The sequence below is a fragment of the Triticum urartu genome, chromosome 1A, assembly GCF_056163025.1.
Source record: "Triticum urartu cultivar PI428250 chromosome 1A, HENAU_Tu73, whole genome shotgun sequence".
Lineage (NCBI taxonomy): Eukaryota > Viridiplantae > Streptophyta > Magnoliopsida > Poales > Poaceae > Triticum > Triticum urartu.
Genome location: NC_141873.1, coordinates 568,807,179 through 568,822,606, shown reverse-complemented (window position 1 = coordinate 568,822,606; position 15,428 = coordinate 568,807,179). Strand labels below are relative to the sequence as shown.

General features: G+C 51.1%; 1 protein-coding gene across 1 annotated transcript; it reads left to right on the top strand.

Moving 5' to 3' along the window:
• Positions 1-3,651: 3,651 nt before the first annotated feature.
• Positions 3,652-7,489, top strand: LOC147992853 (phospholipase A1-II 7-like). Its single transcript, XM_087532052.1, has 2 exons — positions 3,652-4,396; positions 6,025-7,489. The coding sequence occupies exons 1-2, from the start codon at positions 3,761-3,763 to the stop codon at positions 6,631-6,633; spliced, it is 1,245 nt and encodes a 414-aa protein (XP_087388178.1). The 5' UTR covers positions 3,652-3,760; the 3' UTR covers positions 6,634-7,489.
• Positions 7,490-15,428: the final 7,939 nt, after the last annotated feature.

The following is a 15,428-nucleotide window of genomic DNA, read 5'->3' as shown; positions in this document are numbered from 1 at the left end:
CCGCTGACCGGAGTGATCATCACACGAACCAACACCGTCGGCGGAGCACATCGCCGTTGAGTGCCACCTGGGCAAAGAGAGCCCTATCCAGGCCTATAGACCAAAAGCAGGCATGTCCAGATCTGAAGCATGAAAGATAGATCTGTCCAGCAGGCAAGAACCACGAAGTATATGGTTTCACAAGCAACTCTTCAGATTTAATGAGTAGGGGAGTGTGAACAGAAAGGTCCCTAGCCAAATCCTCAATGTGCACTAAAGGAAATTTTCTTCCTAGGTGGATGAGATCAACACTCTGTCCAGTGATGTATAAGTAGGATCCTTATGATTATTGGACCAGACGGTGTCCTTTACTTGGACTCCGACATCCTAGATCCACTGAAATCCTAGTACTCGCCCACATTTTCACACAAATTGAGGCTCAATGGCCTCCGGCCTACACACATTCACGCATGCCGGGTCAGTGTGCCACCCGAGGAACCTACCCGACAATTAGAAGCCAGCCCGTGATCCCCAACCTAGCCGCAACCATTTATTTCATTTCCATCAATTCGAGCTGTTGTTGCCTTGAGCAAAGCCCCCCACCCCCATCCACCTTCATGAGGTCTTCCATTGCCATGATCTACTCGAAGCTCACATGGTACAATATGTTGATGCTAGAGTGCCATCGTGGCAAAGGTTTTCAACCTGCGCGAGGCCCGCATTGCAGTGGGTCAACCTCCGAGCTTTTCGGGGCCGAGCTCGGAGAAGGGGGGTGGGGTGGACATTCATAACCCACAAGTATAGGGGATCAATTGTAGCCACTTTCGATAAGTAAGAGTGTCGAACCCAACGAGGAGCTAATGGTAGAACAAATATTCCCTCAAGTTCTATCGACCACCGATACAACTCTATGCACACTTAACGTTCACTTTACCTAGAACAAGTATGAAACTAGAAGTACTTTGTAGGTGTTGTAGGATAGGTTTGCAAGATACTAAAGAGCACTGAAATAAAAACTAGGGGCTGTTTAGATAAATAAACAATTAAGTTAGTATAGAGAGTGTGGAAACGTGGTGATAGGAGTTGCGGAATTGTCCCTAAGCAATTGACTATGTTACTAGACCGATAGCAAGTTTTATGTGGGAGAAGCCACTGCTAGCATGTCATCCCTTACATCGAATTCTATGCACTTATGATTGGAACTATTAGCAAGCATCCGCAACTACTAACGTTCATTAAGGTAAAACCCAACCATAGCATTAAGATATATTGGCCCCCCTTCGATCCCGTATGCATCAATTTCTATGCTAGGCTAAAGCCGCTGTCACCCTTGTCCTCCAATACATAGTCCTATCAACATACAACTAACCCTATGGTGTGATCCACACGCGCGCTCATATGATGGGCACCAAAGGACATCAACATAACCACAAGCAAATTAAACCAATCATAGCAATTCACCAATCACCGATAGGACAACAAAAATCTACTCAAGCATCATAGGATGGCAACACATAATTGAATAATAATATGGAGTATAAAGCGCCATGTTCAAGTAGAGGGTACAACGGGTTGCGGGAGAGTGGACCACTGAATATAGATGGGGGAAGGTGATGAAGATGTTGGGGAAGATGACAGAGGTGTTGGTGTAGATCGCCGTCACACGATGATTGCCCCGGTGGCGTTCCGGCGCCACCGGGAGTGAGGGGGAGAGAACCCCCTCCTCCTTCTTCTTCCTTGGCCTCCCCCTAGATGGGAGGAGGGTTTCCCCTCTAGTTCTTGTCCTCCATGGCGGCGGAGGAGCGGGAGCCCCTCCAAGATTGGATCTCTCTCTCTCTCTCTCTCTCTCTCTCTCTCTCTCTGTTTCCTTCTGTTTCTGCGTCCCCAGAATCTGGCCTTTCGCCGTTTCTTAAATCCCCGAGATCCATAAGTCCGATTGGGCTGAAATTTTAACATGATTTTTATCCGGATATTATCTTTCTTGCGGTGAAAGAAGGGCACCAACCGCCTTACGGGGTGGCCACGAGCCTCCCAGGCGCGCCCAGGGTAGGGCGCGCGCCCCTAGGGCTTGTGGGCCCCTCGGGCATCGTCTTGCGTTGATTCCTTTTCCCTAAAATCACATATATTCTAAAAAAAATCTCTGTAAGTTTTTATCGCGTTTGGACTTCATTTGATATGGATATTCCGCGAAACAAAAAACATGCAACAAATAGGAACTGGCACTGGGCACTGGATCAATATGTTAGTCCCAAAAATAATATAAAAAGTTACCAAAAGTATATACAAGTTGTAGAATATTGGCATGAAACAATCAAAAAATATAGATATGACGGAGACAGACGGATGGTGTTGGTGGAGGTCCAGGATGATAATGAGGCACTAGCTGACGAGGAGGAAGCTATGGCCTTTGACGCCGCGGTCTGCAGGGCAGGCATTCTCTTCTCCATGCTGGAGGTGGAGGCGGATCATGCAGATGCTGCAGACGTGGCGGCACTCCTCGCGGACCCGAAACTTGCCTTCAAGAACTATGCACTCTACGCGTCTGTGCAAAGCGCCCTCATGGTCGAGTAGGATTAGAAGTAGTTTTCTCTAGTTTATTAGAGCTTGTTAGCTTTGTAAAAATCTATGAACTAGTATGTATCAAAATTGCATGGATTAGTATTCACCTTGTTTATGAGGAATATCATTGTATGGCCGGCTCCCGACGGAATATCCGCGGAAACGTCTAGACATGTCCACAAATATTTGAGGGCATTCATAATCCACGTTGGAGATGCCTTTCCCCCTCATCTTTTAGCAATAGCCGCTCCACAGGGTATCTATGAGAGTGGATGTGTGGCTGGGTTAGAATTGATCTGTGATGCCTAACTAGCAGATTTGTACTTTCTTGTGTATATTTTCTATCTTCTACAAAGCTATGATATGTCAGATGTACCCTCGAAAAAAAATCCGCGTTAGAGATGCCCCTTGAAATTGTTGCATGCCCAGGCTGATCATCCAGTCACTCGTTTCCTCCATACGTTTATTTAAATTGTCCTCCGTGCCTATCCACTCCACGGCGCATGAAGAACACGATAAATTGTACCACACGGCACATGAAAAACACCAATGCCGCCTTAAACCTACCACCGACTGATACGATAACTTGATAGACCGCACGGATGACAACGGCGGCACAACTCATCGCGATTTTACCCACCACAAGGCCCTGCTCCACAGACTGCATTTTCCTTCGCTTGCTCCACACGAGCCACGCGCGCTACACGACGGCACTGTCGTTCTTGAAATTGATGGATGACCAAGCTAGTTTCTCAGCCGGATCAAACCCGCTTCCTCCGAGGCGAAGCCTTACATTTAATTTTCCTCCACGCACTGGTACGGCACATGAAGAACACGATAAATAGCACGTACGTACTCAAGGTCGTGTTCAGATGTTGGTGGGTGCAAGCAACTGAAGCTTGCACGCAAGGAACCAAAGAGCGCTCGCACGCAGATGAAGACCAGCAGCTGGCGGGTGTGTGTCGCTGCCGGCGGCATGGTCGGACGTACCGTTGCAAAGCTGGATTCTTCACAACGTGGTAGTCCAAGGACATCACAAAATCGAAGTGCTAGCAAGGATATAAATACACACCCAAGATGATGCTAGAAACGAGCCAAACACTAGCTCTAGCAACCAACTGATTGCCATACGGCGCCACCGCGAATCAAAAGGTTAAGACGCCTATTACCGCGCGCGCCACTGCCGATCGATCGACAGCAGAGTAGCAGACCCACGCGCGCCATGTCGTCGCCGGAGCCTGGAAGCATCGCCAGCCGGTGGCGCGAGCTGCAGGGCGCGGGGTCGTGGGAGGGCCTGCTGGACCCGCTGGACCAGGACCTGCGCGCCTCCATCATCGCCTACGGCGAGCTGGCGGAGGCCACCTACGATGGGTTCAACTCGCAGCGCCGCTCGCCGCACGCCGGCGCGTGCTTCTACGGCCATGCCGACCTGCTCGCCGCCGCCGGGGTGTCCCGCGCGGGCTACTACTCCGTCACCAAGTTCATCTACGCCACCAGCGGGTTCTTCCTGGCGCCCACGACGGGGACGTCCGTGCCCGATGCCTTCTTCGTGCTGCCGCTGCCGTCGCTACTGGAGGAGCCCTGGTGCCGGGAGTCCAACTGGATGGGGTATGTGGCCGTGGCCACCGACGAGGGCGTGGCGGCGCTTGGCCGGCGCGACATCGTCGTCGCCTGGCGCGGTACCGTGGAGAGCCTCGAGTGGGTCAATGACCTGGACTTCACGCCGGCGTCCGCCGCGCCAGTGCTCGGCCCTGCGGCGGGTGATTTCGACTCCGCCGTGGTGCACCACGGGTTCCTGTCGGTGTACACGTCCAGCGACGAGGACTCCAAGTTCAACCAGCAGAGCGCCAGGGATCAGGTGAGCGTTACTTGCTTTTCTACGCTTGATTGCCGGAAGAGACAACGACCACGAGTCAAGCATGCATCTGCAACTGTGCATGCATTAAAACATTCTTTGATCTACAAATCATTCATAGGATCAGGTTTTACCGGTGGTTTTGTATGCTAGAACCTTCGAAAAAAGAATCTGAAAGAGAAAAGCTCATATTTTGTAAAGAATACTCTGAAATGATAACTCGCAAAAAATTTGTACTAAATTATGACTATTTATGCATAGAGGCCATTTTTGAGCAGTTATTAGAGCATTCACAACCCTAGCACTCACAATTTAGGCCCTAAGATAGACACATAAGTTTTATATCTCTACTTACATTAGGGCATCTCTCTACACTATCTGTCCGCAGACCATGTTTGTACGCGTACGCGAACACTATATAGGAGCCGGGCCATCCCCTTAAACGTCCGTCTATATATTAACTTGAAGGAAATAACTTTAAAAAATACACAACAATGACCTTCCGGCAAATATCTAACATGGCAAAATAGACCTTCCGGCAAATATCTGACATGGCAAAATAAACCTTCCGCCAAATAAAATTAACATTTAAATGGCCAAATCAACCTTCCACCAAATAAAACCAACTTTCCACCAATATATAACATGGCCAAATCATTTTTCCGCCAAATGAAATTAACTTTCCACCAATACCTAACATGGCCAAATCAACCTTCTGCCAAATGGGTATGCGGTGGCTTTTTTGATTGGTCAGATGGATGTCCAATCTCTCGCAAACCTCTTCAAGGTTTGCTTCTGATTTACGGGAATTCGGACAAACCGACTTGTCTACAAGCAAATACGGATCCGCACTGAATGAAAAACTACATCCAGACAAATCCGGTCCGGACGGATGCGGGCGTTTTAAGGGACGACGTTGGAGACACCCTAGTAAGCTTCCTTCACCATATTCTTAGCACCACCTACAGTCCTATGGACTAGAAACTTTTACCTTAAAATTGATAAATTGTATAATTAGAAATTAGTTTGTTTAGTTTGGCGTTAGGGCTAATTAAGCTTACACCACTCCGTAAGGATTCTGATATTTCTCTATCCCCATATCAATTAGCATCGGTGCTATACAACTTTTCTCACCTCTTGCATGCATCATCCACTTATAACACATAGGGATGCAGATACTATTAAAGGATTGGAGTAACACATTTGTTAAGTGTTTATGTATTTCCTTTTTCTTTTTTGAGAAACCAAAGTGGTTTAGTATTGATGAGCGTCAGATATATTGGCAGGCAGCTGCATTTAACACTTGAAAGTTGAAAGGTAGGTTTGCTATAGAAGAGATGGATTTTTTGATGAAATGTCAGCACATTTAGAAGTGATCGACAATATAGTAAGATGCCAAGCTCGATCTGAGACGGCCCACCATCAACAAGCTCCGGCAGCGTGTCGTATGTAGATTTCTTGAAGAGTTGGATCTCCCAACGTTCAAAGCTTGTTGTGCCGATCGACACACACACGAAAGCTGCGTGTGTTGTTGCATTAATTGTTCAATTTAATTCAGCTATCTAGAGCTCGATTAAACACTTGAATCAATGCTTGTTGATCAAGCGTGCACGCATGGATGCCACATGCAGGTCACGGAGGAGGTGCGGAGGCTCATGGAAGCGCACAAGGAGGAGGCGACCAGCATCACCGTCACGGGGCACAGCCTCGGCGCGTCGCTGGCGACCCTCAACGCAGTCGACATGGTCTCCCACGGCATCAACGTGCCGCCCTCCTCACCACAGCAGCAGCCGCCGTGCCCGGTGACGGCGATCATCTTCGCGAGCCCGCACGTAGGGGACGACAGCTTCAAGTCGGCCTTCGCTTCATTCACGAACCTTCGTGCGCTTCATGTGAGGAACGCCGGTGACGTGGTGCCCCTATACCCACCGATCGGGTACGTGGATTCGGCGACGGCGGTGCTGCCCGTGGACACTGGCCGGTCGCCGTACCTAAAGCAGCCAGGCACCATGCAGACGCGCCACAACCTCGAGTGCTACCTGCACGGCGTCGCCGGGTTTCAGGGTGCCGGCGGCGGGTTCAAGCTTGAGGTGGACCGCGACGTGGCCCTGGTGAACAAGGGTGCTGACGCGCTCAAGAATAAGTACCCCGTGCCGCCCAACTGGCATGTCATCAACAACAAGTCCATGGTGAGAGGCCCCGATGGTCACTGGAAGCTCAGAGACTTCGAGGAGACCTGATTGAGATGCGTGTATGTGCTGCCACATGCCAATGCCACGTACAACTAATGCCGACATGCTTAGTTTTACGTCAAATAAAATCAATTTATTTATTTACAAGATATACAATATGCTGACATACAATAATAATGATTTTTAGTTGAATGATAATAATAATAATAATAATAAGATCTGTAGTTGTATGTCACGTTACAGTACATAGATACCCAGAGAATAAGATGTATCAGAAAGCTTGTGATCACTTGTGAGCATAAGGTGTTCCAAGTTTAGTTTGGTACCAATACCGCTAGTACCTTAATTTTACTAAAATGTTTGCTGAAACTGAATCCAACTCAAATTTCGTAGGGCACGTGCCTACAAATCCAAGACGTGATCCAGCAGTCGTCGGGGCAAAAGATGACGTGGGCATCTCCTATGCAGCCGATCTCCGTGTGGCGGAGAGCCTCCCGTCCTGTGACGGCGCACTCGTTGTCCGGCAAGAGACGTTCCGCATTATCCTCTATGATGGTAATGAAGCCGAGTGGGATGTAAGTCTCCTTCGGGAGGGGGTGATCATCGATGAGGGCGGTTGGATTCAGTTTGCATGCCACATCGTGCGGGTAGGTATGCGGGAAGCGGTCCACAACAAGGGTTGTGGTACAAGAGAGCGACATGCGGGGAGAAGTGGTACACCGAAGTGCCATGGGTGACCCGGGGAAGGTACAATCTTCAATCCCATCGATATCCCCTCGCCTCCCTCTTGGATTTGCTTCTCATCACCCACCGCTCCTCTCCTTCCTCTGCTTTCCTCTCCCGTGCAAGTTGCATCACCTTCCTTAGTGACTGCGGCTATTCATGCGACCCCTTCGCTTCTCCTCCCACCTTAGATATTGGAGATGGAGGGGAATGGGGTGGGGGCGGAGTATCTGGTGGTGGTCGTGAGGGGCGATGCATTGAGGATGGAAAGACTTCAGAAGATATGCTTGTGGTCCCCGAATTCAAACAAGCTCTACAATGAATCGCTTTAGGTGGTGTTGGAGGTGATGAAGGAGGAAAGAACCCATATGCTGGAAGAAGACGGGAAAGTGTAAATTGAGAATGCTACTAGGCAATGCTGGAGGAAGAATGCGCAAATCTGGTGCAATAGACGTGCTGGGCCACCTACCGGTCACATGCTCTGGTTCAGCTCGCCCCCGAAGGAGGATGCAGAGGCAGTGGTGCTGGTGATTTTGGCCCATGGCAGCCAGGCGATGCCCATCATGCTGGATGATGACGAGATGGTGGTGCCGAGCCGGAGGGTAACCCATGCAACACCTACCGTGCCGGTCCCTCACCCCATTTTTCTTAGCCGTTCTACATGGATCAAGGCCCTCGCTTGTGCTGCTGGTGAGGATTAGGGACCACCTCGGTTGGCAGTCATGTCTGGTTGTTGGTCGGGGAGGTCTTTGACAAAGAGAGCATCAATTCGTCATCGAGCTCCAGTAAGTTTTGATCCCTTCCTACACTGTTCGTTCTTGTATATCTCCCACCACTAAATATCTAAAATCTTCGATTCAATTTCGGGCCGATGCCTATGAGGGGCCATTTCCTAGTTCATGGCACCATTGTAATCATATTAAATTGTCTCATAGGATTAATACTATTGGAAATATGCCCTAGAGGCAATAATAAAGTGGTTATTATTATATTTTCTTAATCATGATAAAGGTTTATTATTCATGCTAGAATTGTATCGACCGAAAACTTAAATATATGTGTGGATACATAAACAAATACCGTGTCCCTAGTAAGCCTCTACTAGACTAGCTCGTTGATCAAGAGATGGTTAAGGTTTCCTAACCATAGACATGTGTTGTCACTTTAACGGGACCACATCATTAGGAGAATGATGTGATGTACAAGACCCATCCATTAGCATAGCATATGATCATTCAGTTTATTGCTACTGCTTTCTTAATGTCAAATACATATTCCTTCGACCATGAGACCATGCAACTCCCGGATACCGGAGGAATACCTTGTCTGCTATCAAACGTCTCTGAAGGTGTCTGTTGAGTTCGCATGGATCGAGATTGGGATTTGTCACTCCATGTATCGGAGAGGTATTTCTGGGCCCTCTCGGTAATACAGCATCACAAGAAGCTTGCAAGAAAAGTAACTAAGGAGTTAGTTATGAGATGATGTATTATGAAACGAGTAAAGAGACTTTTCAGAAACGAGATTGAACTTGGTATGGAGATACCGACGATCGAATCTCGGGCAAGTAACATACCGACAGACAAAGGGAACTACGTATGTTGTCATTAAGGTTCGACTGATAACGATCTTCGTAGAATATGTTGGAACCAATATGGGCATCCAGGTCCCGCTATTGGTTATTGACAGGAGAGGCGTCTTGGTCATGTCTACATCATTCTCGAACCCATAGGGTCCGCACGCTTTAACGTTTGTTGATGATATAATATTATATGAGTTATGGGAAACAGTGACCGAATGTTGTTCAGAGTGCCGGATGAGATCACAGACATGACGAGGAGCTCCGGAATGGTCCGGAGGTAAAGATCGATATACAGGACGACACTATTTGGTCACCGGAAAGGTTTCGGAATGCACCAAGTATTTATCGGATCACCGGAAGGGGTTCCGGGAAGGCCACGGGGAGTTTATCGGCCTAATGGGCCAAGGGGAGGAACACACTAGCCCACAAGGGGCTGGCGCACCCTCTCCCTAGCCGCTGGCCCTAGGAAAGGAAAAGGGGGAGGGCTAGCTGTTGGGGAACGTAGTATTTCAAAAAAAAATGCCTACGATCACGCAAGATCTATGTAGGAGAAGCATAGCAACGAGCGGGGAGAGTGTGTCCACGTACCCTCGTAGACCGAAAGCGGAAGCGTTTAGTAACGCGGTTCATGTAGTCGAACGTCTTCGCGATCCAACCGATCAAGTACCGAACGCACGGCACCTCCGCGATCTGCACACGTTCAGCTCGGTGACGTCCCTCGAACTCTAGATCCAGCTGAGGCCGAGGGAGAGTTTCGTCAGCACGACATCGTGGTGATGGTGATGATGAAGTTACCGACGCAGGGCTTCGCCTAAGCACTACGATAATATGACCGAGGTGGAAAATTGTGGAGGGGGCCACCGCACACGGTTAAAGATCAACTTGTGTGTCTATGGGGTGCCCCCCTCCCCCGTACATAAAAGAGGGGAGGAGGAGGAGGTCCGGTCACAAGGGGCACGCCCTAAGGGGGTATTCCTACTCCTAGTAGGACTAGGTTTCCCCCTTTCCTAGTCCAAGTAGGAGAGAAAGGAAGGAGAGGAAGAAGAGAAGGAAAGGGGGGCCGGTCCCCTAGTCCAATTCGGTTTGGGCTAGGGGGGGTGCCCCACCTTGGCCTGCCTCCTCTCTTCCACTACTAGGCACATGAAGGCCCAATACTTCCCTCGGCGAATTCCCGTAACTCTCCGGTACTCCGAAAAATACCCGAACCACTCAGAACCTTTTCGATGTCCGAATATAACCTTCCAATATATCGATCTTTATGTATCGATCATTTTGAGACTCCTCGTCATGTCCGTGATCTCATCCGGGATTCCGAACAAACTTCGGTCATCAAATCACATAACTCATAATATAAATCGTCATCGAACGTTAAGCGTGCGGACCCTACGGGTACGAGAACTATGTAGACATGACCGAGACACATCTCTAGTCAATAACCAATAGCAGAACCTTGATGCTCATATTGGCTCCTACATATTCTACGAAGATCTTTATCGGTCAAACCGCACAACAACATACGTTGTTCCCTTTGTCATCGGTATGTTACTTGCCCGAGATTCGATCATCGGTATCACCATACCTAGTTCAATCTCGTTACCGGCAAGTCTCTTTCCTAGTTCCGTAATGCGTCATCCCGCAACTAACTCATTAGTCACATTGCTTGCAAGGCTTATAGTGATCTGCATTGCCGAGAGGGCCTAGAGATACCTCTCCGACAATCAGAGTGACAAATCCTAATCTCGATCTATGCCAACTCAACAAACACCATCGGAGACACCTGTAGAGCATATTTATAATCACCCAGTTACGTTGTGACGTTTGATAGCACACTAAGTGTTCCTCTGGTATTTGGGAGTTGCATAATCTCATAGTCATAGGAACATGTATAAGTCATGAAGAAAGCAATAGCAATAAACTGAACGATCATAGTGCTAAGCTAACGGATGGGTCTTGTCCATCACATCATTCTCTAATGATGTGATCCTATAATTTTTGATTGCTCCATGCTATATTATCTACTGTTTTGGACTATATTGGGCTTTATTTTCCACTTTTATATTATTTTTGGGACTAACCTATTAACCGGAGGCCCAGCCCAGAATTGCTGTTTTTTTGCCTATTTTCAGTGTTTCAAAGAAACAGAATATCAAACGGAGTCCAAACGGAATGAAACCTTCGGGAATGTGATTTTCTTACCGAACGTGATCCAGGAGACTTGGACACTACGCCAAGGCATCGGAGAGGCGGTCACGAGGGTGGGGGCCCCCCCTAGGGCGCGCCCCCTGCCTCGTGGGCCCCTCGGTGCTCCACCGACGTACTCCTTCCTCCTATATATACACACGTACCCCCAAACGATCAGAACAGGAGCCAAAACCCTAATTCCACCGCCGCAACTTTCTGTATCCACGAGATCCCATCTTGGGGCCTGTTCTGGAGCTCCGCCGGAAGAGGTCCGTCATCACGGAGGGCTTCTACATCATCCTAGCCCCTCCGATGAAGTGTGGGTAGTTTACCTCAGACCTTCGGGTCCATAGTTAGTAGCTAGATGGCTTCTTCTCTCTCTTTGAATCTCAATACAAAGTTCTCCCCCTCTCTTGTGGAGATCTATTCGATGTAATCTTCTTTTTGCGGTGTGTTTGTTGAGATCGATGAATTGTGGGTTTATGATCAAGTCTATCTATGAATAATATTTGAATATTCTCTGAATTCTTTTATGCATGATTAGTTATCTTTGCAAGTCTCTTCGAATTATCCGTTTGGTTTGGCCAACTAGATTGGTAGTTCTTGCCATGGGAGAAGTGTTTAGCTTTGGGTTCGATCTTGCGGTGTCCTTACCCAGTGACAGAAGGGGCAACAAGGCACGTATTGTATCATTGCCATCGAGGATAACAAGATGGGGTTTATTTCATATTGCATGAATTTATCTCTCTACATCATGTCATCTTGCTTAAGGCGTTACTCTGTTTTTAACTTAATACTCTAGATGCATGCTGGATAGCGGTCGATAAGTGGAGTAATAGTAGTAGATGCAGAATCGTTTCGATCTACTTGTCACGGACGTGATGCCTATATACATGATCATGCCTAGATATTCTCATAATTATGCATAATTCTATCAATTGCTCAACAGTAATTTGTTCACCCACCGTAGAATACTTATGCTCTTGAGAGAAGCCACTAGTGAAACCTATGGCCCCCGGGTCTATTCTCATCATATCAATCTGCCGCGGTGGAGCGTGTCACGCGGCGTGGCGACTGTTGACCCGCTTGCCGCTCCGCCACGTCACCGACCTTGCGGAGGCGCCTTCTGGGTGGAGATGGAGGCTCTGCTTGCGGCAAGCTGCTTGAAGACGAGGTGGAAGAGGAGTTGATTTCCAACGAACCGCTCGTGTCCTTGGCGGGCTCGCTCGGCTCGGCGTCATGACCGGCAAGCTCCTTCTTGCCGGCAGGCTCCCCTCGCTCGGCACGGCTTGCCGCTTCCGCTGCATCAGCCTCCTCCAAAGTGAATCCAAACTCGCCCGCGGCTACGGCTGCCGCTGCCTCCTCCAGACTAGTGGCGATGAGCGCCATCTCCGCATCCGTGGTGTCGCGAGTGAGGCCGTCCTTCTCGTCAAGGCGGATTGGCACTTCCACCAAGTCGTCGAAGAACTGCTGCACGACCTCGTCTGCAGGCTCCTGCCAAGTTGGCACAATCCCATGCGAGTCGCACTCCGGCATCATTGCACGGATGCGGTCGAGCGCGGAATTGTTGCACAACGGCACGACGCCCCCCGGCAACCTGAACACCTCGGGATGCTGGGGGTCATATTTGAACAGCTCCTGCAGCATCGCATTGAGCTCCAGGACTGTGAAGTTGTAATTGAGGCCTGGCCGCAGCCTCATGATGTCTGCCGCGTTCTTGAACTCCCAAGTGGGCCTCCCCCGTTCCTGCAGGGGGGCGATGCGGCGGCGAAGGAAGTCTACGCCAACAGCGCCAACAGTAAGCCCGGCAAGCCTCAGGCGCAGGATCCTGGTGACAGCAATCTTCAGCCTGTCGTCCTCCGGGGCCACGTCGCTCCAATCGCTGCCGCGGGCTACTGGGGTTCGGCGCCGGATAGTGAATGGCTGCGGGCTCTCCTCGTCAATCCAGCACCAATCAGCTCTCCACTCCTCCCACTTGCCGCGGAATTCTCCCTCCAGATACAATTCCTTCTTGCCGGACCTTGAGACCCAGGCGATTCCGCCGGATAGGGGCTCTCCTCTCTCTACTCGGGGTATGAAGAAATGGCGGAAGAGGGCTACGTTGGGAAGGACTCCGACAAAGTTTTCGCAGAGATGTGCGAAAACTGCCATTGTCAGGACGGCATTGGGGGTGAAGTCAAGGAGGTGGAATCCATAGGTATTCATGATGTCGTAGAAGAAATCAGAGAAAGGCGGGCAGAGCCCACAGTAGAAGAACAGAGCAAAAAAGGGGTATCCATTCGGAGCCTTCTTCCAAGCGGCGGCGGGGAGTACCTTGGTGTGCGGATGCGCGCGCGTCTCCGCCGACCAGAACAGGTAGTAGTTCTCCCTCAGCTCCTTCGCGCCAAGCTTGGGGGGGGGGGGGGGAAGACGGACCGCTCCTTCCGCAGCGCCGCGAGCCGCTGCGCCTCGGTCGACTTCACGGCCTTCCCCTTGTCGGCTTTTGGAGCCATGGCGGAAGCAGTGGAGGAGGTCGACGGCGTCGGTGGTGCTGGTGGCGATGTGGGGGCGGAGCGCTGCTCTCTCTCTCTGCTCTGGGAAGGCGAGGGAGCGGCGGAGATTTCTGAGATTGGGAACGGCAACGGGCAAGTGGGCGAACTGCCCCTATTTCCCCTGCTTATAAAGAGGGAGGGGGCGGACGTTCCGCATTTCCAAATAAAGTAACCCCCACGACCTCTCCCACGACGCCGCATTCAACGCGTGCCGTTCGGGGAGGGCGCGGTGGGTACGGAGTAAGATACGGCGTAACCTAGGCCGCGCGTGCCCGTGCCCTGTTTTGGGCCTGGCCCAACAGCGCTCGGCACCGTGTGTGGCCCAGGCCCAGGGGCTCCTGTCGGTGTACTATAGTGGGGGTACCCTAGTATCCCGAACTTGTGCACGGGCAGTCGCAGCATCCCGCGGCAAGGCTTGCCGGGTGACCGCCAAGGTCCTCCGTGGTTCCTTTGGAGCCATTCAAGAACAAAGTATCCAAGCCAAGAAGACAAGACCTCGGCAAGAAGAGCTCGCCGGGAAGACTAACAAAAGCATCCCAAGACCCCGGCAAGAGGAGCTTGCCGGGAAGGCCACCCAAGGCATTTCAAGGAACTTGCCGCGGCGCACCACGCGCCCCGGCAAGGCCCGGTGAGCGACAAGCTCCCGGACGCGACAAGATAACGACAGCGGCAAGACGCTTGCCGCGGCAAGATACCACTGTGCCCGCGCTCCAGCACATCCACCAACGTGTCGCTCTGGGACCCCTCCAGGCGTACGTGGCGGAAGGCTGTGCAGCTTGCGGTGCGCGGTGGCAAGCGGCGCTGACAAGATCGCCATCGTGGCGAATGGTGGCGTCCCTGGCGGTCCTTTTTTGCACTATTTAAGTGACACAGACGGGCATTTAAGGCCCTTGTCCCCTGCCGTCAGGGCAACTGGAGCGGAGTCTAGCCGGATCACCGCTTCAGTCCCTGCCGCTACTCACGCCGCGCCGACAGGCGGAGCGGGGTCGTCTCAGACTGCCGCCACCGCTCCCGCCAAGCGGTCAAGGGAAGCTTCTCCTCCGCCTCCTCCCGACGGGCGCATGCCGGGCTTCGACTTCTCCGCGTTAAGCTCCGACGAGGAAGAAGAAGAAGAGTAAGCTCCTCTTGCTGTACTTGTAGTTCTTCAATTCTTGTTGTTAGTCTTGTTTCTCACTTGCTTTTCCCTGAACCTGTTCCTCTTTAGGACTCTGGCTCAGAGAGCGGCAAAGAGGGCTAAGGCTCCGGTGATCATCATCGAGGACGAGCCCACTGCGACAGCAGGTGGTGCGCCCGAGACAACCTTGCCGGAGCCGGCGACTTTCCTCCAGGGCAGCCCCCAGCGTAAGTGTGTGAATTACTTTCCGCGGCGAGGCGCGCATGGGTACTTGTCTTTGCTGATATCTGCTTGTTGACTTGTGTAGGAGCCGAGCAACCCCACCAGGAGCCAAGGGAGAATCCCCCGACAAGGGAGAATTCTCCGGCAAGGGAAGGCTTCCCGGTGAGGGAGAAGTCTCCGGCAAGGGAGGGTTCTCCGGCGAGGGGCAACACCAGCGGCCCCCCGACGACGGAGACCACGACTGCAGAGCCTGGTGCAGGTACTCCTCTTGCTTCCAAACTTCCCTCGGGTTCTTCTTTTCTTGATCTTTCTGGGTTTTTGCCGGATTTTGTTTGACTCTTCTCCCCTTTTCCGGCCGTCAGATCCATCCGCTGCGGAGCAGATGGAGACCGAGGTCGCCGCCGACGAACCAGCCGGTGATGGAGATGCCGCCGGCGCAGAGGCCGCCAAGGCTGATGCCACAGCAACTGGTGAGGAGTCCGGCGATCGT